We start from the raw sequence: 21,729 nt of genomic DNA on the forward strand, positions 1-21,729 counted from the left end.
AACCTTCATAATTACCTGTGCAGTCTAAGGAGAGGTGTCTGGAGAAAGGTGAGGAGAATCAGACCACCTCCTCCTTGCCTGCTAATTTTCAGATCAGTGTAAGGGAGATGTGAGGGTGCACACAGATACTGAAAGCATCACCTGTCTTAGAAAGTGTACAAGAGCCTTGACTAGGTCTTAAACATATTCACATATCTCCTCTGTGTAGTATGAAATACCTTCCTGCTGAGGCCTCACCTTGATCCTCTTGTGCATTTCTAGCAAACCTATCTAGAGCAGGCTGTGGCTGACACCTAACCAGGAGAGCGTGCTACCCTGGGGCTGATCACACTCCCATGGTACTGCTGCACAACTCAAATCCTGACCTCAAGGAACAGTTAAGCCAAGGAAAGGCAGTACAGAAGCAGTTTTTTTGTTGTTTGTTTGTTTGTTTGCTTGTATGGCTGAGAATAGAAGCAGAGATATCTCTGATTTGTCCTCAGCTTTGGAAGTGTTGTCTATGACTGGAATGCAGGACTGTGCTGAGCAGAGCAAATCAGCCCTTGTGAAGCATTGGGTCAAATTCAGATCCTTCGGCCATGCATATTAGCCCATTCTGAGCTATCTTGTTCCTATGTCCGTGTTTGTTCCTGGTGTGTTTATTCCTTGTGTTTAGACAAGGGGATAGGAGAACTAGGTTATATAATTTTCTCTATGCTGATAAAAACAGAGCTATCTCTGCAGTTAAATATTTAGGATAAGATGAATCCTGTTGATGGCAATATGGAAGGAATGGAGAAGCGGTGTTTTAGCAGAATTAGCCAGTGATATGCTGGAGCACTAGCAAAGATTTTGCATTGTGTCTGCATTTGTATAATTTGCACCCATAAAACACTTGTGTGTTATGCATAGATATCTTACAGTGTTTTGCATGTTGTCAGAGACCCACATCTCCAGAGTACATGGGCTAACATATGGCCAGAATATGCTTTCACAAAAACATAAAGGCATACACTTGCACATAAATGCCTGCTCTGTGACGTGAAGCTGATGACCTCACTTCTCATTCTGAGGTCTTTTTAAGCACTAGTAGCGCTTATATGCTGCTTGTATTTACTCCTCAGTTACATGTGGGGTGCAAAAATGAGCAGGGTCAGGCAGGGGTGGGAATGTTGTCATTCCTTTACATGCAGATGCACAGGGAAACATCAAGACAAAATTGCTTCATATTCATTTAATTGAATCAGCAGTATACTTGTTCATTTACAGCAAACAAAGTAGATGTTACAGATGTCTGAGTCACGCTCTGAAGGACCAAAGTATTTCTTCTTTTTGCATGTGGAAACAAATGTTGAAATCATGAGAGGAGGTGAAAAAAGCATGAGGATTCAATCTCTGCAAGAAGGAGCATTGCCCTTCCCAAGAGTTTATTCAGTGCTGTAGAATACAGAATGATTTTCTGATTGTTTTGGTGCAGAATGTGCAGAGAAATTTCCCTCATCCACTAGGGTCTCTGCGGAGAAGGAATTAACTCTGCATTAACTCCTTTGGTTGTCTCAAGCTAGTTTCCAGGGTCTCTTACCTGAACCTCTTTCAGGTGCAGACATGATCCCTATCATCACAGTGCTTGAGCACTCTGTAATATTTGTTCTAGAAACATCCTCACAAGGTAGTAGAGTGCTACCGTCCCCATCTTTACAGGAAACAGAGGCATTGAGGATTGCCTGACTTTCCCAAAGTCACAGAGGACATCCTTGGCAGGTCACTCGAATGTGGGTCCCAGCCCTCCCTCCTGCTTCCTAAGTGATCTGAATGTTGAATCATCCTACCTCTCTGTGCCTGTCTTGATTATTAGTACCAGTACATATTGCTGATGTGAAGCCTTCCCCAGGGAGCAGTCCTAGGAGTGTGTGTAGCTCTCTGTGAATGCTGCCTCCTCCTCCTCTCCTTGCCCGACAAACGCCTGTGTTCAGCCGCACAGAGGATCCCCCCTACCCACCTCCCACTGCTCCATCACACTTGGGCTCCAGCTCAGACCGGCAGTGCCAACCTACGCTGCCCTCCCTGCTGCGTGAGGTGCAGTTGCTCTCGTCCTCCTCTACCCTGAAGCACATCCTGGTCTCAGGGTCCCCGACCTTCTCCTCTCCCTATTTCAGTTCCTAAGAGCAGTCACTGGTGACCATAACTTTCAGCATTCTAGTCATGCTTTACCCTTCCCACAGGGCCTTGCGGTCCCTTACAGCTAAAGAATGGGTAACTTGCTCTCACATGCCACAGACTTGCTTTGCCTCTAAGAAGAGCTGTTTTCCTTCAGAGTGAAGGCCTTCTTTCAAAACAAACAAACAAACAAAAACAAAACAAAACCCTAAAAAATGCAAACAATTTTCAAAGCTCTAAAATAATCTTATTTAAATAAATAGAATACAAATATTATGTTCTCAGCCTGGAAAGGTTTCTTTAGAAGAGGAGTACTTTCTGGCTCCTCTGTGTCACTCTTGGATGATGAGCCATCTGCCAATACAGTCTGTAATTTCTGGGGCTGCTTCCTTCAATAGCCTTTTCAGATGTACCTTTATAACAAACTGTGTTTTAATGGAAATTATGAGATGGTGGCTCATTGAGGGTATCCCCGCCCCTTCACTGTTCAGAGTCTCCTAGTTTATTTATAATCCAGGGATAGCATCAGGGCTGCAGGGTTTCCAGCAGTCTCCTGACCCACTTCTTTCCACTACCATGGGAATGCAGAGCCAGGAAGCAGGATACCTGCTGACCCCTGCCTGCCTGTCCTGCAGGCTCAGGGGTCTGCTGCCATGTACCTGCCTGGCCAGATGTCTGTGATAAGTTCCAGCTTCAGCTGGGTGGGTGCTGCAAAGGAGGGAAGCTTTGGCTTCCTAGCAAGGAGAAGGTTGAGTTCATATATATATAAGCACGAGAGCTGTGAGCACCTGTGTGGATAAGCACCGCTAATACCATCGTAATAGCAGGTAGCAGAACTGACAGTTAACAGGGACAATTAATAACTTAGTGTCTCCAAGCTCACTTCTAATCATGGGGACAGGCACTGTTTCAGCTGGATGGTCCTGAAATCTCAGCAGTGTCTTTAGGGCCCAAGCTGAGATTTCTTGTATGTGAGGAAAGTTCTGTCCTGGACTCAAGGAGTTCACAGAGTTCATCCATCGCTCTGGTACAGGTCTCGAGGTTAGTAGCTAGCTTCTGGATTTTGGCCTTCAGCACAGCCTGGCTCACTTTTGTGACCTCCTTTGTGTACTCTGGTACAAGGAAGCTGTGGGAGCCATAAAATACCATGAAGCAGATGGAGTTGTACAGTGAGATGGAGGCCCTCTTCTCGGACTGGAGCAGAATGGGGTCCCCTGGGCCCTGCCCCCGGCGAAGGAATTCCAAACAGCCGAGGATTTCCCTCATCTGTTTCCGACAAGTCATTGCAATTTCCTGGACCTTCTTCACCTCTCGGGAGTTGCAGAGCACTAAGGAGACATCGGACGTGATGCTGATGGCTCCCCCTGCAGTGGCTAGACCCAGACCCACAGCTGATGCCAGGAGAGAGGCTCCCAAGGTGACTGGGCTCAGGGACAGTCCCACGATGGCCGTGACCGCTCCTGCAGTGGTCAGGGAGCTCCCGCCGATGTTGGCAATTAGAGACCTTTTGCGGAGCTTGTTGATTTTCTGAGCCACCTCATGAAGATGTGCAATTTGCCGATGCAGCCTCTGTCTCTGATCCAGCAGCACTGTGTGGAAGTGGCGTGTGGGGTCTAGTGTTTGAGGAAAGGCAGCACCGTTTCTCTCCATGGCCTCTGCTCAGAAACAAAAAGATAGTTTTGAATTTATATATAAAGAAGTGAGATGTGCTCATCTCAGACCTCCACTCCAGCGGTGGCATCCAGCCAATTTTTTGGTTCATCCAGCTACATGAAAAGCTTTCTATCTGCACGCACACACACACACACTCACGTACACATACATATGTGCACATTTAATTACCAGTGTAACCACTATAACTTTCAGACTGAGAAACTTCTGTATAGTTTTCTTGATCCCTGTGAAGATGAAAATATCTTAAGGTCTGGTGTCAGGGGTACAATTGTTCTCATCTCTATGAAGACACAAAATGCCTCTTCTAATCCTGGGGGCAGAAACTTCCTTAAAATGATATGGCCTACTGTGCAGCATAGTAATGTTTCTAGAAGCAGCTAGTGTGGTCCCTGCAGTGGGATTCAGAGGACTTGCAATATTCAAAGGCATCCTTGAGAGAAAGGCCACATTCTTAGGAGGTGAAAGCCTGCAATCCCAGGTATCTGAGGGTCCTTCCCCCGTAAAGGGGATCAGGAGGAGTCAGGATCTGTCTTTTGCATCTGGAAGCTGGGAAGCTCATTGATGTCTCAGGGGATTATTGTGAACATCCTTCTTCTCTTTACACCCGATTAATTCCTTCTCCTATTGTAACCTGGTGTGAGGGTCTGGACAAAGTTGGGAGTCACAGTTCTGTGGTGCTCAGTCCAATTTATGATTGTGGATCTCCTGGCACTGGCGGGGAGGCCTATGGAACTTGCTTAAGAGTTCCACAAAGGCACATCAGAAAAGCATGCTAACTGTCAGCGTGCACTCCTTGGGAAGGAAAATATGGGTGCTATGAATAGAAAAGGTTTGAAATGTACTGGCTATGGCAACCTCCCTGACAAGGTAGTAGGAGAGCATTTTCCCCTTCTGGATGGTGAATCTTCAAGATTTCAGTGCTAGGTAAATGTTTGCTTTCCTGTCTTTGCTTTCCTTTGTCACAAAGATAGAAGGAAATGGCTTAATAAGCATTTGCAGGCTGCAAAGTGCTTTATAGAAGATGTGAGCATGATTAGCCCTGTTTTGGACAACTGAGGCTCCGGGAGGCAATCAGGGTGATGAAGAATCACCAGTTGCCTGGTGGGGGCAGAGTTTGTGTTCTTCATGGCACTGCACTGAGTGCAATGCTGCACTGCCTCTGCATCTAGAAAGGTCTAGCTATGAAGCTAAGATGTTCTTTGCAGTCCTAAATGCCCTCTTAGCCAAGAGAGGTCCTATAGCAGTAGGACCCTGTCCCAGAGCCAGCAAGACAAAACTATTCACTACTGCAAACAGTTTCTGTGTTCCAAATCTTCTTTACTCTGTGAACTGGAGACACCTGGTCCCTCACACTGATACACTGGATGGTTAGGATCCCTGTGGCTTGCATTCTGCAGAATCACTGTCTTCTGGAAGGAGGAAACCTCCTACCATGAAGAGTCTTTCTGTCTTGAGGTATGTAAGCAAGAATAGGTAATTCTTGCTGCATTTTTCCCTTCTACTTATCATAATCTATCTCACACAGAACCCATTAGGATCCCCTCTTGCCCCTCAGAACAACTATCCCAGTCTCTCCAAGGTCCACAGTGTTACCTGGCTATTTGAACCACTTGGTACATTGCTCTTTTCTTATTTGGAGGCAGCGTCATCTTATTTTTGACACAACAGTCAGATATGAAGCTGAACATACCAAGACTAGCACTAACCTAAATAGTTACAGTCATTGAAATGAACAATGAGAAGATCATTAGTGGCTTAACTGTGGGTCAATATGATGATTATTAAATATATTGATTCTTATAGCCTATAAACAACCTGTTTGCTGATTTTCCTGCTGGTATCATAGTTATAATAACAACAGTGGCCATCTCATGGCACAGTTAATACAACCATCATTCAGTATTTAGTATGAGCCTTACACCAATGCAAGCCTTCTTATACACTGATTTATGCCAACATAAAGGAAAACAAATACAAGCTCTGCTTTTAGATAAAAATCTCCCCAAAACCAAGATGTACATTAGTCCCAAGCCTGTTTCTGTAAATGTTTTCCTAACACAGTCCTCTGATGGACTCCGAAAGAATGATGTTTTCAGCTTACCTTCAGTTTCCAGTCGGCCTCCCCAAAGACAAATTTTGGTCTGTTTCTGGAGGAGACCAATTTATAGTTCTCGTGGACCAATTGGTGTGTTGGGAATGCTTTGCCTCATACTGGGAGTTTGCAATTTCCTGCTCTCCCTTGTGCAGAAGGATGTGACACACTGGAAAGTGACCTGAGGGACAGCGAGCATACATCACGTTCAGGAAGCGAACCCTGCGAATGAACATTGTGTGTTCGTTTTCCTGAAGTGTAGGGAAAAAAAAAAAAAAAAAAAAAAAAAAGGATAAGTCTATTCCTGGCTCTGAGCTAGTGCAGTCATTCCCCTTTAGGGAATAGTTGCCCTTCCTTTCCCTGAAATAGCAGCTGACTTTACTCTGTGCTGAAGCCTCCAATTGCTTGATGACTGAAGCTGCCCCAGCTCCCCCCTAGTCTGTGTCTGGAGCTTTCAAAGCATCAGCCAATCAGCCCATCCATTCAAGGCCAGTGTACTTTTAAAATCCCAGCTCTTCAGGGTAGCTGTGCGTGTGAGTGGCTGGAGCACAGCTGTGGGATGTGAGAGCAGTGCTCCGCTCCATAAAAGGGAGGCAGCGCCAAGGCCAAGGCAAAATAATCACTTCAAACTCCCATCTTTTCCCCTTCTGCATGAACAAAACCATGCCACAAGCTGTAAAGGAGGGGATCCCTGTGTTCCTTGCCCCATTTATGATCCAGGGCACACCAGGACTGTGTTCACAGTGCCTCTTACAATGTGCCTAGGATCTTCTTCTTCACTACCTGCCTGGCAGCTGTGCCAACATCCAGGTGTGGTCAGAGAGATGAGATCATCAGGTAGGTCAGGGAACAGCCCCAATGACACTATTTGTGCTGCCTTTCACACTGACCCAGGGCCAGCTTCAGCCAAAGACAAAAGATTCTTTGGATGAATTCAGAAAAATTGATTTTTTTTTGGTAGCACTGAGTAGTGCAGCCCACCCTAGACCAACTAGAGTGGTATGTGTCCCTGTTGACATAGAGTCTATGGTGTGAGGGACTCTGCATCCTGCCCTGCCTCCCTGTGACCAACCTGGGCTCACTGATGCAGGAACAAGGTGGCACTCATGGGATGGGGGAGGATACAGTGGGAGATTAAGACTCCTGCACTGGAAATGCAATGTGAGTGGCACATCTTGTCTCCTGTTTATGTTAGTAGAGATATAGGGCGGAAGTCAGTTGTTTAAGCACAGATGTCTAGTGACATTTTAGTTTCTGTAGAAAGCCACAGCTGCCCTTCTGCCTTTTCAGAGGAGCGTGTTGTCTGACAGTCCCATGTGGATGTTTTGGATACCCTACAACATTGTAAGGAGCACTGAATACCTATGAGCGGATATCTGCCTCGAATCACCACTGACTATGTGGGGAGGTGGAACATCCAGCTTGTGTGTAGATGCTGCCATTCAGACTTCTCAATTGACAAGCTCTTTCTCACCCTCACTTCACTATGTGAAGGCATTTTCTCTTTAGTATAAAAGGTGGCTTCCTTCCTTCCAACAAGGGTCTAGATAGCAATTGGGGAAGGAAGGGAGCTAACTCAAATGCCTCAAAAAGATCGTGAGCTAAATACATTTATTGAGAGAACAGTTGACCTGGGGTGACATCCTACCTGGTTGCACATATGCATGGTGAGATGTCACTCTGAGAAACATGCTGCTCTGAGAAACACAGGTGGGTTAAAATTGTACAGCATGGTAGTTACTGTTGACTGTCTTGTGTCTCCTCCCTGCCCTGATGGTTCCCCTTTCCATGTGTGGATGGCTTGACCTCTGGTAAGGAAACTACTGAACTACCCGAATTGCAGCAGTGGTAGCCTCCCTAGGGGCTCAATTCAGCTGCCTAAACCTAGGAGCACAGTGAGGTCTGCAATGCCATACGCTATCTGGAATGTTTTTATGGGGATGGTTGGTAAGTCACTGGTCCCATGGGAAACCCAAGCCCTCCTACAACAGGGTATTTGACAACATCTGAAATAGCACCAACCACTTATGCAAGGAGAACTGCACAAAGGCCTAAGAATCTTATCTCTTGTAACAGTGGGAAGCATGGAAAGAGCCTTGAAACACAGGAGGATAAAAAGAGTAGAAAATGTCACAGCTCTGTTGACATGGAATTACACGTGAAAAATTATATCTTCCTCACAGTAACCTGATGTTATCCAGGGCCTAACTGCTTCCTGACACGAACTTTTCTAAAAGTCTCAATGCTGTGCAGAAGAAAGTTTTTCTGAAATGCGGGCCACCATTTGGAGCAGGTGTGCTTGAAGAAACGAGATCTTCTCTCTCACTTAGTGGATTCTTTGGGCTTACAGGACTGAGAACCTCTGATGATTCCTCAGTGTCCTCCAGTTTGGCTAATCACACAAGTTATTGTGAACTGCTTTGACTATTGTGGATCACATCCTCTTGTCACATGGAACACCTGCAGGATCTTGGGGTAAAAGCTCATTCCCAACCCCCTACTCCTTCAGAAGAAGTTTAATTCCTTTGTTAGATATACCAGATACCAATACCTGATGAACATATTGGAGTTCAAGAGATGCCTCAGTAGTGTGGATTAAGTATTCCATCTCTCATGGTCCCTTCTTTAGGTCACTAACAAATTCAGCTGTTTACCTCCAAGTCAGAAACAGATGTTCAATCTTAAAAAAAAAAAAAAAAAAAAGACACCATTAAAAGCAAAACTGCCATGGTTGACAATACTCTGTCTTCACGAGAACTTTTAATAAAGCTGTGATCTACCAAAGGCTTTAAGCACATTCAAGAACTGAACCTAAAAGTGGCTTAATTTTTCTGAAGGGCTAAATATCCATAATAGTTAGCAATAGTGTTGTGGTTGAGATTCCATGACTGGAAGGAAATTATGTTTTAGCCTTTATCTTTGTTTTAGCAAATATATGCTTGAATCAGAGTCCATCTGACTTGGCAAAAGTTTGTAAGTTTATGTTCCTATGAAGGAAAGTGATTTATAGACACAGGAACACTTTTGCTTTCTGTCAAAAACAATCAAACAAATGCTTTTTTCTTTCTTTCTTTCTTTTTCTTTTTCTTTTTTTTTTTTGATGTAACTGCACTTGTGCTGTTATAGACATCCATGTTAGGATAGAGTTTTTGTTAAAAACAAAACAAAACCAGACCCTCTAGAATAAGCCTGAGAAGATGTCACAGTTTTGATTTCTATCTTCCTGTTCCCAGCGCTCTGCCTTCTTTCAGTGTACTCAGCTGCAAAATGTCAGAAACTCCTGCTGCAATGCTCAGTGTGTGGGAGAGGACATGATTAGAGAGCAGAAGAGAGGGAGATTTTTGGTACTTTTTTTTTTTTTTTCTTTTTTCCTAGCATTGATTCAAAGAGTTTCCTGCACTTCACATGGAATGAGCTGTTTGTCTCCCGCTGGGATGGTGCCCTTATTCCCACTCGTAATCATCCCTTTGGTGAGAGCTTCTGTCTTCTCTCCCAGTGGTACTTACAGGTAATGGGAGCAAGTAGCAAGGGGAGTGAGCTGAGCAGCATCCTTGTGAGCCTTGTGAGCCCCTCCTGGGGCACATCTGCCCAGCCCGGTGCACATCTGCAGAGTTCTTGGGGAGCCGGCGGGGCCTCTGAGTGGATCTGAACTAATGTCAGTCCTAGCGCTTGGGCTTTGGTCTGCTCATTGCAGGATGGTCCTAGCAGAGGCCTAACCATTTGCTTGCAGTTTGCAGCTGGGGCTCCTTGGTATATGCCCAGAACAGCTGCGGTTAAGGGCCGGAGTGGCAGGTGTTTCACAACTACCCTGGCCAAAAGCTGCCCCTCTGCTCCACCCTTTCCCATCTAGTCACATCCTCTTGAAATGGTCAGGAGCCAGACCCAGACGAAATCTGCCCTGATGGCATTTTGTGGAACAGATAACAAGCGAGGGGAAGGAAGGATGTTTTGTTGCCTCAGCTGTTCCTTCCATTGGCCTTTGGCACACAGGTCTGGTCTTTTTGCTCTCGTTCTCTCCAGCAGAGAGGATTTCTAACAGAAGTGTTTATTCTGAAGCTCTCTGATGCTCTTTGAAGCAACTGCAATGGAATATTTGAAGCTGGACTTTCAAAAGTACACTCACTTATTGATGTTATTTTGATCAGGAGTAAAGTTACATTGAAATACGTCTTTTTCACAGGAGTTGTTCTGTTATGCTTGATACTTTGAACCTTCACTGCTAGAGCCTGGGGCTAAAAGTTGTCTTTTTTTATTAGCATTTATTTTGTGGTAGATCAAGTCAATGACAAATTTTAGTTCTTCTCAGCACAACATTCATTCACATTGAATTAGACCAAAATTTAAACAAATAATACTAATACTAAATACTAAAATTTAAACAAATAATACTAATTAGATGCAAAACATCTGGATTATCTTTTAATAATCTTACAAGATTTTTTTTTTGGCTCTCGAATAGAAACAGAATTAAAATAGAGTCAGCTAAAGTTGGATTTGGATTGAACTACACTGAGAAACAGATTGGCTTGACTTCTTGGTAAAATATGTAAAGCACAAGTTCTACACGGCAGCATTAGAAAACAACTTACAGTACAGACACAATATTGAAAGAAATTACCAAAACCTTTCTAAATCAACAGCTCCAGTATGTATCCACTGGGCTTCCTAGAAGTGTCAGTGAATGACATGGTAAACAATTATTGTTCAGACAGCCAAACTCTCCTCTGTCCAGTCTGGACTCTCTTGCATTTGGGGATGTTCAGCTTCTTTTGCATAGGGTGCTCATGCCTTGTAATCAGTTATAAATGTTTAAATCAATATGAAGGCAACACTGCTTTTAATTATTTATATATTTTTTATTCCCAGGCATACCTCTGTCACAGCCATGTTCCCCGTGCAGCCAAGTGTCTCTCAGTAAGATGGGCTGTAAGTCAAAGCTAAGCATGCTGTATGGTTATTAGCCCACGTTTGTCTCTGCAAACTGGAGAGCAAAACAGCTGGAAGTGGCTCGGAATGAAGGTAGAAGTCTGATCCCTCACACAAATAGGAAGGATTCCCTCGGCTCCTTTCATAGGGCTTGAGTTTCATGCAGACTGATAGGAATAGACTCATATTGAGAAAGTCTTCAGCTGGCTTTTATGACATCCAGTGAACATTTGGATGTGCAATCTGCAAAGATGAGCTGACCCTGCTGTTAGGGCACCTCTTCTCCCTTTTGCAGGCTGCAAGGCAGGCCCTTCCTCAGCTGTGTATTGTGAAGGGGCAGTAGACAGCTGTGAGAGTTGCTGCACTACCTATGCAGGCTAGTTAACTTGTGATGATAAAACTGAATTAGTGAAATGCATGCAGAGATCCTCTGCTGAGGCATCTGGTGTAAACTGCAAAGTGTTATGGCACATGCTGGGCCCAGCAGCATTATTTTTAGGCATATGTGACAAGTATGTGTGTTGGGCTGTGCACTGTGGGCTGCTGGCAGCTGTTTTCTGGAAAAGCCAGGTTCATATCGTTGGTGCCATAATATACTTGTTGTCTGGCTGCACAGTGGGCACAGGCCACCTGTGCCAGATAAACCTGGACTCCCGTCTGGCTGGATATAATCCCTTGAATGTATCAAATTGGCAGCACTTACTCCTTATGAAGACTTCAATACATGCAGCGCTTTTCCTGCAATAGGCTCAAAGAAATTAGACTGTTTTAAGTGGTACTACTGAACACTGAGGCTAACTTCCTAATTATTGGGTAATGGAGAAAAAAAAAAAAAAAAAAGTGAGTCTGAAATACACTTTGCTGTAGGAGAGAGGTGTGAACGTTTAAAATAGTACTTCATGGGTAACCTCTACTCCCACTACTGACCATGAGGCAGCAGTGTGTCCTGATGGCCAAGAAGGCCAATGGGATCCTGGGGTGCATTAAGAAGAGCGTCTCCAGCAGGTCGAGGGAGGTGATCCTGCCCCTCTACTCAGCCCTGGTGAGGCCACATCTGGAGTATTGTGTCCAGTTCTGGGCTCCACAGTACAAGAGGGATGTGGAGCTGCTGGAGAGAGTCCAGCGCAGGGCTACAAGGATGATCGGGGGCCTGGAACATCTGCCCTATGAGGAGAGGCTGAGGGAGCTGGGCCTGTTCAGCCTGGAGAAGAGAAGGCTGAGAGGGGATCTAATCAGTGTCTATAAGTACCTCAAGGGAGGCAGTGAGGAGGGTGGTGCTGGCCTCCTTTCAGTGGTGGCTACCAGCAGAACTAGAGGAAACAGACAGAAACTGAAGCACCAAAAGCGCCACAGGAACTTAAGGAAAACTTTCTTAACAGTGAGGGTGACAGAGCACTGGCACCCACAGAGGTTGTGGAGTCTCCTTCTCTGGAGATCTTCCAAACCCGCCTGGACGCAGTCCTGTGCCACGTGCTCTAGGTGACCCTGTGTGTGCAGGGGGGTTGGACTAGATGATCTCTACAGGTCCCTTCTAACCTTAAGCATTCTATGATTCTACTGGAATCTCAGAACAACATGTTTTCTATAGGATATTTAATCTTCTGCACTTGTTACATGTTTTTGTTACATTGTCTCATAACTTAATATGATGGCCACATGTACATTCTGCTGTCCTTCCTTCTTCTGCTCATGTCTTATTCAGCAGCTGTTTCATTCATCTTGCATTGAGTCATTGCTCCTCCTTGCAAGACTAAAATGATTTAGTGATGTTTCTGTCTTGTCAGAGCAAGGCAGCACTTTATCCCAGTATTTCTTCTCAGTCTATCATTTGCTCTCTGTCTGGAATGTCTTTGTCCTTACCTAGCCATATAGCATACATGAACTCCAGTAAAGCTGTGGTGCTTGGAGAGAGAGGAAAGTGTTGAAAAGAATGAAACACCTGTGTGGACAACGACTATTTCTAAGAGTCCTTTTGAAGCATTTCAGAAATTAGTTAAATTCTTGTTCTCCAGTCACCTCCAAAGCTCTAGAGAGATCAGTGAGATGGATCCATTTTTATGTGTTTTCTTATAGAGTAACTAGAAGCAGAAATTTGGGCTAGTAGGATATATACAGGTCAGTTAAGCTGTAAAGTTTTACATCATAGAACATTATAGATACTAGAGGCTTATTACACTTAAAAAATGTTTGGGAAAGTTCGGAAGAAGAAAAGACATTGAGGGCTATGAAATACAGGGACATCCCATCTGGACCAGGAATACTCAGATACTTCAGGAAAGGGCTCAAGGGAAGTAGTGTTAAGTGTTTCCTATACTTTTCTCTGGACTTTTCTCTGTTTGTTCCTGACAAAACTGGGAGATTGGGCTAAGTGGGCCTTTGGTCTGATGTGTTCCTGGTGCATGCAGAATCTTATTCTGAATGAGCCTGAATCTGAATTGGACAGATCAAAGACTAAAGTCACAGTTCAGTTCACTGGTCTTTACTACAAATGATTTAAAGTAATGAACCACCAAGTATAAAAATTCTTTCACAGCATGAAAAAAAATGGCCAGTTCTTGAGTACCACATAGAGTTGGGCCTGTCTGTTTTTGCAGGTCAGAAGGCAGTGGTGGTACCTGTCTATGCAGCATGGGTGCTGAATGTGGACCAGTGCTGTTTTACAACCAGTTTGCTCTCCCCAGAGCATACTGGCAAGCCAAACACGTGCTCCTCATACTGTGCAACGTGTAAAAGGGGGCTCGCTGCCCTTCTGTGACAGTAAAATGAGAGTACTCTCCACAGCTTATGAAGCTGTTCCTGGCCTGCTTCAGACTCCAAGACATATTTGAGAGAAAGTTGTAATTCTGCACACGTACAGGTTTCGTACTTGCTCCATCAGTCCATGGGTGGACAGCAGGTATTTCTGCTGTCCTATCACTTTGCCTGAATGGTCCACCCTAGAGTGAGATGTAGGTCTGTGTGTCTTTCTAAGTGCATGGTTGGCACTATCATATTTAGAATGGAGAAGAGGGAAATAAAAGATTTTGCATTGTAGATGCAACACAGATGTGGATGGTGGTTTCCCAGCTTAACTGAAAAGAAGGTTGTAGATTCAGTAGGGACTGGGAACGCTTCTGTACCACAAAGCATCTGCACAGAAGGGGCAGCCTCATCGAGGCCAAAGGGAACCAGAATGCTAGCTCTGAGTGTGGGAGGATGTGAGCGAGCAGTTTAACTGAGGCGTGAGAGAAAGCCAGCCAGTGCAGGGAACGCGCTTCAGGATGATTGCTCAAAGGATGAGGACACAGAATGTTCTGTAGCCTCCAAGGAAGCAAAGGATGAAAATAATCAGAGGGGGAGTGGGAAAAGTAGTTCTGTGATTGTCTCAGCATGAGTGCTTGAAGCCTAAGAAACAAGACGGGTGGACAGGAACGTTTGACTCTAAATGAAGATGCCGATATAGTAGGCACATTGGAAACTTTGACCTTGCTATAAGGAAGCTCAGATGAACGGCCAAAAGCCCTCACAAGTGGTTGGAACTGGCTGACGAGACCATGCCGGGGACACAGAGGCAGGGCTACCACACAGCCAGGAGGTCTTGCAAAAGTGCAAGATGATGCTGGCATAGAGAAATGTGTGTGTGTGGGCAGCGGGGAATGGTGTTAAAAAGGCATCATTCAAAAAGCTGCAGGTGTGTCTGAATAAAGAGCAAACAAGGGATCATAAACTCCAGATTAAGTATAAAAATAGAACTGAGCTGGCCAAGAGTGATTAGAGGAGCAGCTACTTTAAGAAAACAAAAATCAAAACTAACACCAAACCTTCCATCTATTGTAGCAGCAGCAAAAATCCTGCCTGAATATCTGTCAGGCCACCGGCCTGTAAGCTTTAACACCTACTGGATGTGCCAGACACACTAGTGAAGCTATAACAACGGCCTAGAACTAGCGGCATTTACCTTTTGGATAAAGTTATCATGGCTTCTGTAAAAAGAGGTCTTACCTTACAATTGTTTTTTTTTTTTAGGGTGGGGGGTGAGGCCAACAAGCGTGTGGAAAAGGGTGGCCTGGATTTCCTAAGGCTTTTGACAAAACCTCCCTGAAAAGGTCTTAAAAATAAATCAACAGCAGTAGAATAAAAAGGGAAAAAAAAATCTAACATGGGTAGAAATTTTATTAAAAAAAAAAAAGAAAAATCATGGGAATAGATAGAGGGATGTCAGTAGGGATGTTTTGCAGGGGTCTACACCAGGATCAGTGCTTTTTAATGAGTTCCTAAATGATCTAGTAAAAGCAGTGAGCAGAGAGAGAGGATGAGGTTTGCTGGCAATATGGCTGGCCAAAGTTGATGGTGCATCAGATTTGTTTGGTGAATACAGCAAAAGTGTGCTAAATACAGACACAGGTGCAAAATGAGGTTAATTTGCAGGAGGTGTCATCTTAATGCTGTTTGCTCCTAAAGTTTTGGGGCAAGGGGCAGGTGGGGGCATGAAGTAATTTGGAGGCTTGATTCAGAAATCACATAAATCAGCCTAGAACCTTTATTCTAGAGGGTGTTGAGGATAAAGGAACTTTAAAAGTGTCATGGATTGCCTGGTACAGGTCACATGTTGGCAGCACCATGAAGTGACTAAAAAACAAAGCCATCCTACTTGGCACTGGGCTCAAGGGCTGTGCTTATTCCTGAGCAGGTTGTTTCAGATGTGAGACTAGGAGGCAGGGACAAGCATAGTGGCTGGGATGCCAAGCAGTGGGGCAGAGTTTACACGGGAAAGGTTTTTGTCAGCAGTCCAGCGTTGCAGTGCAGAGCGCTCTCCTCTCTCAAGGCGGCCGCCTGCCTCCTTCCTGCTGCCCCGCAGCTGCCGGCTGAGCCCCGCTGCAGGGCCACCGACTTCCAGCACGACTGCACGGGGAGCCCCGTGCGGCTGCGGCACCTTCTTGCTCACCAGCCTTCTCTGTGAACAGACAATCCGATCAACAAGGAGGCAGAGTTTATACTTTGTTTTATTAACTACTACTTCTTCTGCCTTTTTAGAGATCAAATGCTGCGGGCTGCAATGGACATTGCATTTTGTTTCTAAAGGACTGCAGATTGTTGAATGGATTTAGTAGGTGAGATTGTTGCCTAGTTGCATATGTATTTACGCTGGGCCAAGAAGGGAGGAGTCCCTTCTTTTTCTCAGGTGGGCTGTTAAGGTTTGGGAAGTGTGGGAAGATAAGGGATTAACTCAGTACAGCTCATCAAGGAACCAGGATGTGATTTGTGCTGTATATTACCTGCAGAGAACTATAGGTGAAGGTGTCTGTCACTATTGCTGCTGCCAGATGTGCTAGAAAAGTGTGCAAAGACTATTGACACAGACTAAACATTCTGCAACTGAGTTTACACATATCTGGGAGCAAAGATTCCTGTTGACTTTCCTCAGAGGTCCAATTTTCAGTTTGTTGCTAGTGAATTCCTTTGAATGCAGATGCTAAATTGGAAAAGGCTTCTTTGGGGAGTTGCTGTATAGTTTGCCTTTAAGAACAAATTGAACTATTGACATTTTGATCAGATTTTCATTCAAATCCCTGTGTCTAAAATTATTCACGCTGACATGTCATGGAGTATCCTAGGACTTTCCTCCAGATTGGGTATTATTTTATATTTCTAGCACACCAGTGATTGAGTGATTGCATAGATGATGGTAATTTTCTAACAAATGTTAAAGATGTGGCAAAATAACACCTGATGCAGCTCCATGGGCTTGGAGAAGAGCTGGAACTTGACAGAGAAAAATGGATATAACTTCTTATTGCTGGCTCTTGCCTGAGCGCATTATAGTGGGGGAGTTGGATTAGGTCTCAGAAAGCTAATATTTTGCTGCATTTTGTGTCCTCTTAGTGGAGTGTCAAAAAGAAGAGCATCCTTCTTCCTTTAGTTTTAGTACAGAACAAGTATTTATTGGAAGCACTTTCCCTTCCTTAGTCTTTCTTTAGGAAAGCCTCCACAGTGTGGGTGGTTAAAAGGAGCCTAGAAAAAGCAATCCTTTTCTCTAAAATCTCCTCCTGAGAGTGAACCTTTTCCACCGTAGCATGGTAAGCTGTAAGAAGAGGCCTTAGTAATAGGTCCGCCTATTTCTCACCTCCTTTTATATTTCAGGAAGCAAATGGTGATTTGCACATTTCCTGATGTGTGCTTGAAAATCGAAGGATTTGAATCAAGGACCTCAGAAAACCAATATGAAGCCACGGATAACCCATGCTTTCTAGCTCATCTACAGACGTCTTTGAGAGAGAGCTCAAAGCACCTCACAGAAGTGCCTGTCAGCGCTAGCCCACCTGCCTCAGAGGGATGTGAAGGTAGAAAGGAGGATGCTCATTTCCATGTGGGCAAACCAAAATGGTGAAGCTAGGTGACCTTAGTTTAGGCAGAGTGTTTGCTCCCTCAGGCTGTATCCCGTGACCCAGCACAGCTTTTGTAGGACTAAACAGGCCATGATTTTAAATTCCTTTGTTCCGGGCTCCTTCAAGATTGGCAGTTGAGACTTTCTCACTTCTAAATGGTTATGCTTGTGATTCTAGGTAGCAGGAAGAGAGGAATACTGTTCGAAACATCAAAGTCACAACATTCTTATTTTTGTATTTCTTGAAAAAGAAGGACATCAGGAGGCATCTTTCTCAGATAAAGCCCTTGAGCAGAACTTGTACTTTTTCCAAATGTGCAGGTTATAGGAAAGCTGTCACAGGAGTTTCTCATTTGAATGTATGCCAGCAATAAGAAAAGAATATTGTTCATGCAGGTCATTTTTTAAACCGCTTAGAAATTATTCATTAGTTCAAGTGTTAATTAGTGGAAGATGAATCTAGCGGAAAAGAAACAAGAGACATTGATATAATCAGGGTCCCAAATCTTGGACGTGACACACCTGACACACTTTACACATGTTCAAAGAGGTGGCAAAACAGCCTACTAGAAGTATCCCTGCTCCACCTCTTCTCTGAAGACTTCTGCGGCTGCAGTTCCACACAACTCCTCTATTTCTCCATGTGCAGTCAGGCCAGCGCTTAGCTCGGGACAGCATTTTAGCTGCTGGACATCTGTGGCAAACTACTACTTTCCTTTGCAAACTCCGCATCCCAGCGGCCTTCTGGAAAAGTGCAGGGAGAGTCACCTTGAGTCCTTGCCCTTGGGCATCAGAGGAAGGGGGTGGAGGAGCAGATTCTTCTCCCTTCTGCCTTGAGAGGCTGTAAACTCATCACAGCACTGATCTGCTGGGCCAGTAACTTGTGTTTAGGAAGAGGTTCGAGTTATTTCCACACTTGAATAAATCTACGTGTTTATTTTAACCAAGTTCAAAGGAGGACTAAACTGAATTTCACAAAAGGTCCCTCAAAAGTGAATAAAGTTATTCACTAGTATGTATGCTAGTACATTACTTCCTTGTAACTAACCTGGAGTATTTTCCCATTAAAATAAGACCTATATCTGGAATTTGTTGTATTCATTTTACACTTTTCCTTCCTCATTCAATTTACTTCTTTTTATTATTGTTATTGTTATTTTATTTTTTAACTCAAGGAACAGAAAAACAGGCTTTTAGTTAGATGTTTGATACTTTTTTACTCTTTTTATAACAACTTGACACCTCAGATCAGGTTTAAGTGCTTCTAACACTGTAACAGTAAGAAAAGATTCACCTGTGCCATTTTGAGCTTAGAACCTCCCTATTGACACAATGGCTTTTATGATTGTCTGTATGTTTGTTTTTCACCTCCTGTACTTCCTATAATTAAGTTTTCTATTACCATGTATAAACAAGTTTATCTTCTTTTGCATCAGCAGCAATGGGGTGAAGTTGCAAATACATGTTCTACCTGCATACAAAACTATCACGCATGCTAAGAAACAAAATGGAAGTTAGCACGTCAGATCCAAAGTGCCACCGATTTTTTTTTTCTCAGAATCCCCCCCTTTGCCATGCTCCTTTTATCTTAGTAGACAGAGGAGCTGCTAAGGTAAGATTAGTTCTTTATTCTAACTCCCCTCTTAGTTGTGTGCATGTGTGAGGAAGGATTTGAGGTTTGTAACAAATCAGAAGTTAAAATCAGCAGACAAACTTGTTGCATACTGACTGTTTTTTTTTTGTTTGTTTCTTTGTTTTTCCCTATAAAATCAAACGAATAGTCTCTGAACTGTTTTTCTCCTGACAGGAAATGGTGAGTGTTAACATGTAGAGCTGGGCCTCAACAAGAGGAGAGTGGAAAATCTGAACCAGATGAAAATAGGGAAATCCAAGTAACTCCATTTTTTAAGAAATGTTAACAGGTAGCTCACAGTTCTTCCAGATCTGAAATGGTTTGTGTGGGGGTGCTTGTTTTGGGAAGGACAGGTAACATGAAATATATAAATGCAATGCATTTAAATACTATTGGCTGGTAGAAAAGTCATAGGGAAGAGAAGGGACCAAGCAATTACTGCACAACTAAACACTGAACCTACTTAAAGTGATCTTTGCTGGGACTTGTCATGTTACTGACAATGGGCAGTATGCTTTAGCACCTAGCACAAGGTTAAGTGTCATAAAAAGGACATGCAAAAAAATGGAAAATTACCTCATTCCTATAACAATGACCTATTGTCCTACAGGCACTGTCTGGTTTGAATTAGTGCATTTTTTAAATGAAAAGTCATATATTATTAGCATAACAATCTATATTTTTCATGATGGTTGGGAAGTGAAATAAAGAGGCTTACTGTTCTGGATCTGCATTTTGAGCTGTCTCACACTGACCGCAAAAATGTTCTGTGTAGTTTATCAGAACTTTGTCGTTACCGTTTCAGATGTGTCCGACCACATGGACACAGCATTCAAAGACGGGCAACACTGAGCATCTTTATGATGCCATCGCCTTTAGTGAAAGGCAGCAAAGCTTGCTGTAACTGGGATTGCAAATATATAAAAGGAAGAGAGAATCTCTCTTAGCAACTGTCCTCTGTGTCCGCACTTTTTTTGTGTGTGTCTGCATTGCAGGGAAATGTGTGCTACTTCTGCATATCCTAATTAGGCTTGATCACGAGCAGTAACCTCTGGTGCATAACTCCAGAGTTGCTGTTCATATGGTCAGGTGTAGCTGCGTGGGGAGAGGCCACTGTCCTTGTGTATGTGCTGCTGAATGGGGCAGCACTGTAGCCAGCTCTCCTTGTCTTATTAACAATAGGGAAAAGGAATAATGGAGCAAATACGTAAGTGGAAACCTAAAACAAAACAACAACAACAAAAACACGAATAACAAGATGCATTTAATAATTACAGAGCAGGCTTCAAGTTGCAAAATGGATATTTAATATCTGGCGGGAATCAGTAATCTCAAAAGTGTAGTAAGAAAGGACTAAAACAACGAGCTTCAGTGTTGCCCTGGAGAGGGTTGGTGTTGCAGTGCTATATATGGTTTAGACATACAGATGTATTCCATCTGACTAGGTGTGTGAAAGATATTTGATGCTCAGATGAGAACAATCTTGGGAATACCAAATTACATATTGGGGAGAGTGTGCTATTGTGTGGCACTATCAATTCCAAACTAAGAGTTGCAGAGAACGGGGAAAATAATTATTTAGTGGAAAATAGTTATTCTGTGCCTTGAGAGAAGAATATTTTTCCCTACATCCTTTATAATCTAAGAATAGAAGAAAAGGTTAACCTGCATATGCAATGTTTGTAATCATGGACTATTTTGAATTAATTGAAGATGAAGAGTGACCCAAATTTTTAAAAAGTTCATCTGCCTTGCCAGTAGTGAAATGGGAACAGAATGAGTAGGTGGGCTTTTATTTATTTATTTATTTATTTTTCACTCAGGGATATTGTTTTGTTGAAAGAGTGAGGTTGGCTGCTCAGCAATTATATGGAAACTGTACAAGTAGAGTTTGTATATGTTAGATACGGGAGCAGAAATATGATTATGATGGTACTGAACAGGGCCTTTGCTGTTAATAGACAAACTTCAAGTTTAGTGAATAAGAAACTCCACTGAGATGCACAAAAACAAATACAAAGTTTTAGTTAATAAGGAGATGGATGTTAACAGTGTAATCAGGACAGTTTGGATAAACAGGTTTGGACCATTTACTACTTAATACTGTAAACAAGCTTTTATGTATAGAAGCTGCTGTGACTTGAGCTGTAATATGGCACTTAGGAACACTAATCAAAAATCATAACTTTCTTCCATAACTTTGATTCAAAATATGAATATAGTGGTATTTTCAGATTTCCTACAGATTTTCCTACATTTTTCCCTGTTCCTAAATTATTCCTACAGATTTTACAGAATTAATAATAAATACATATGTATGTGATTTATTTCTGCTTGAAAGAGATTTACATAAAGCCCAGCGATGGGACAGTATTTTTTCATATTTGGTCATAGCACATGTGGTCATAACATTAACATTAAAAAAAAAAAGTTTGCTATTTTAATCACAGCAAAGAAAGACACAAGAAGTATGTAATTCTGATACAAATAAAGTATATGGTGCCTACCATTTCATGCAGACGCTCTGGAAATCTTAGATTTAGAACTATGGAAAAAAATCACCAATTCGGGATTTCGTGGTAGTCGGAGGTACAGAGCTCGGCAAGCGGAGCTGAGGCGCGGCTCGAGGGAGTTTGTGCTACCTCCGCCTCTTTGAAACCCATTTATTTTGGAAGAATAGCTTCTAAATGCTCGCTTTCTTCTCTGATGTGAAGAAGACCCTCTGAAGATTAGCACTAAGGTACCTAACTGGCATAAACATTAAAGGAGAATTTCTAATTTACAAAGAAAAACAAAACTTTCGCTCTCAGAAGGTCTGTTTGGTTCCAGCACACTGAGTTTGTTGACCCCTATCTGAACAAAAAAAACTGCCTTCGAGACAAGACACTGCTGGGCGAAAATATA

The 21,729-nt window shown here is 43.2% G+C and overlaps 1 protein-coding gene across 1 annotated transcript; it reads right to left on the minus strand.

The window, feature by feature from the left end:
- Positions 1–3,021: 3,021 nt before the first annotated feature.
- On the minus strand, positions 3,022–21,427 carry APOLD1 (apolipoprotein L domain containing 1). Its single transcript, XM_088532969.1, has 2 exons — positions 21,333–21,427; positions 3,022–3,791 (listed from the first exon to the last, which is right to left on the minus strand). The coding sequence occupies exon 2, from the start codon at positions 3,784–3,786 to the stop codon at positions 3,046–3,048; it is 741 nt and encodes a 246-aa protein (XP_088389095.1). The 5' UTR covers positions 3,787–3,791; positions 21,333–21,427; the 3' UTR covers positions 3,022–3,045.
- Positions 21,428–21,729: the final 302 nt, after the last annotated feature.

The sequence above is a fragment of the Tinamus guttatus genome, unplaced genomic scaffold (genome assembly GCF_059628265.1).
Source record: "Tinamus guttatus ecotype Peru unplaced genomic scaffold, ASM5962826v1 Tinamus_guttatus_pri_ptg000472l, whole genome shotgun sequence".
Classification (NCBI taxonomy): domain Eukaryota; kingdom Metazoa; phylum Chordata; class Aves; order Tinamiformes; family Tinamidae; genus Tinamus; species Tinamus guttatus.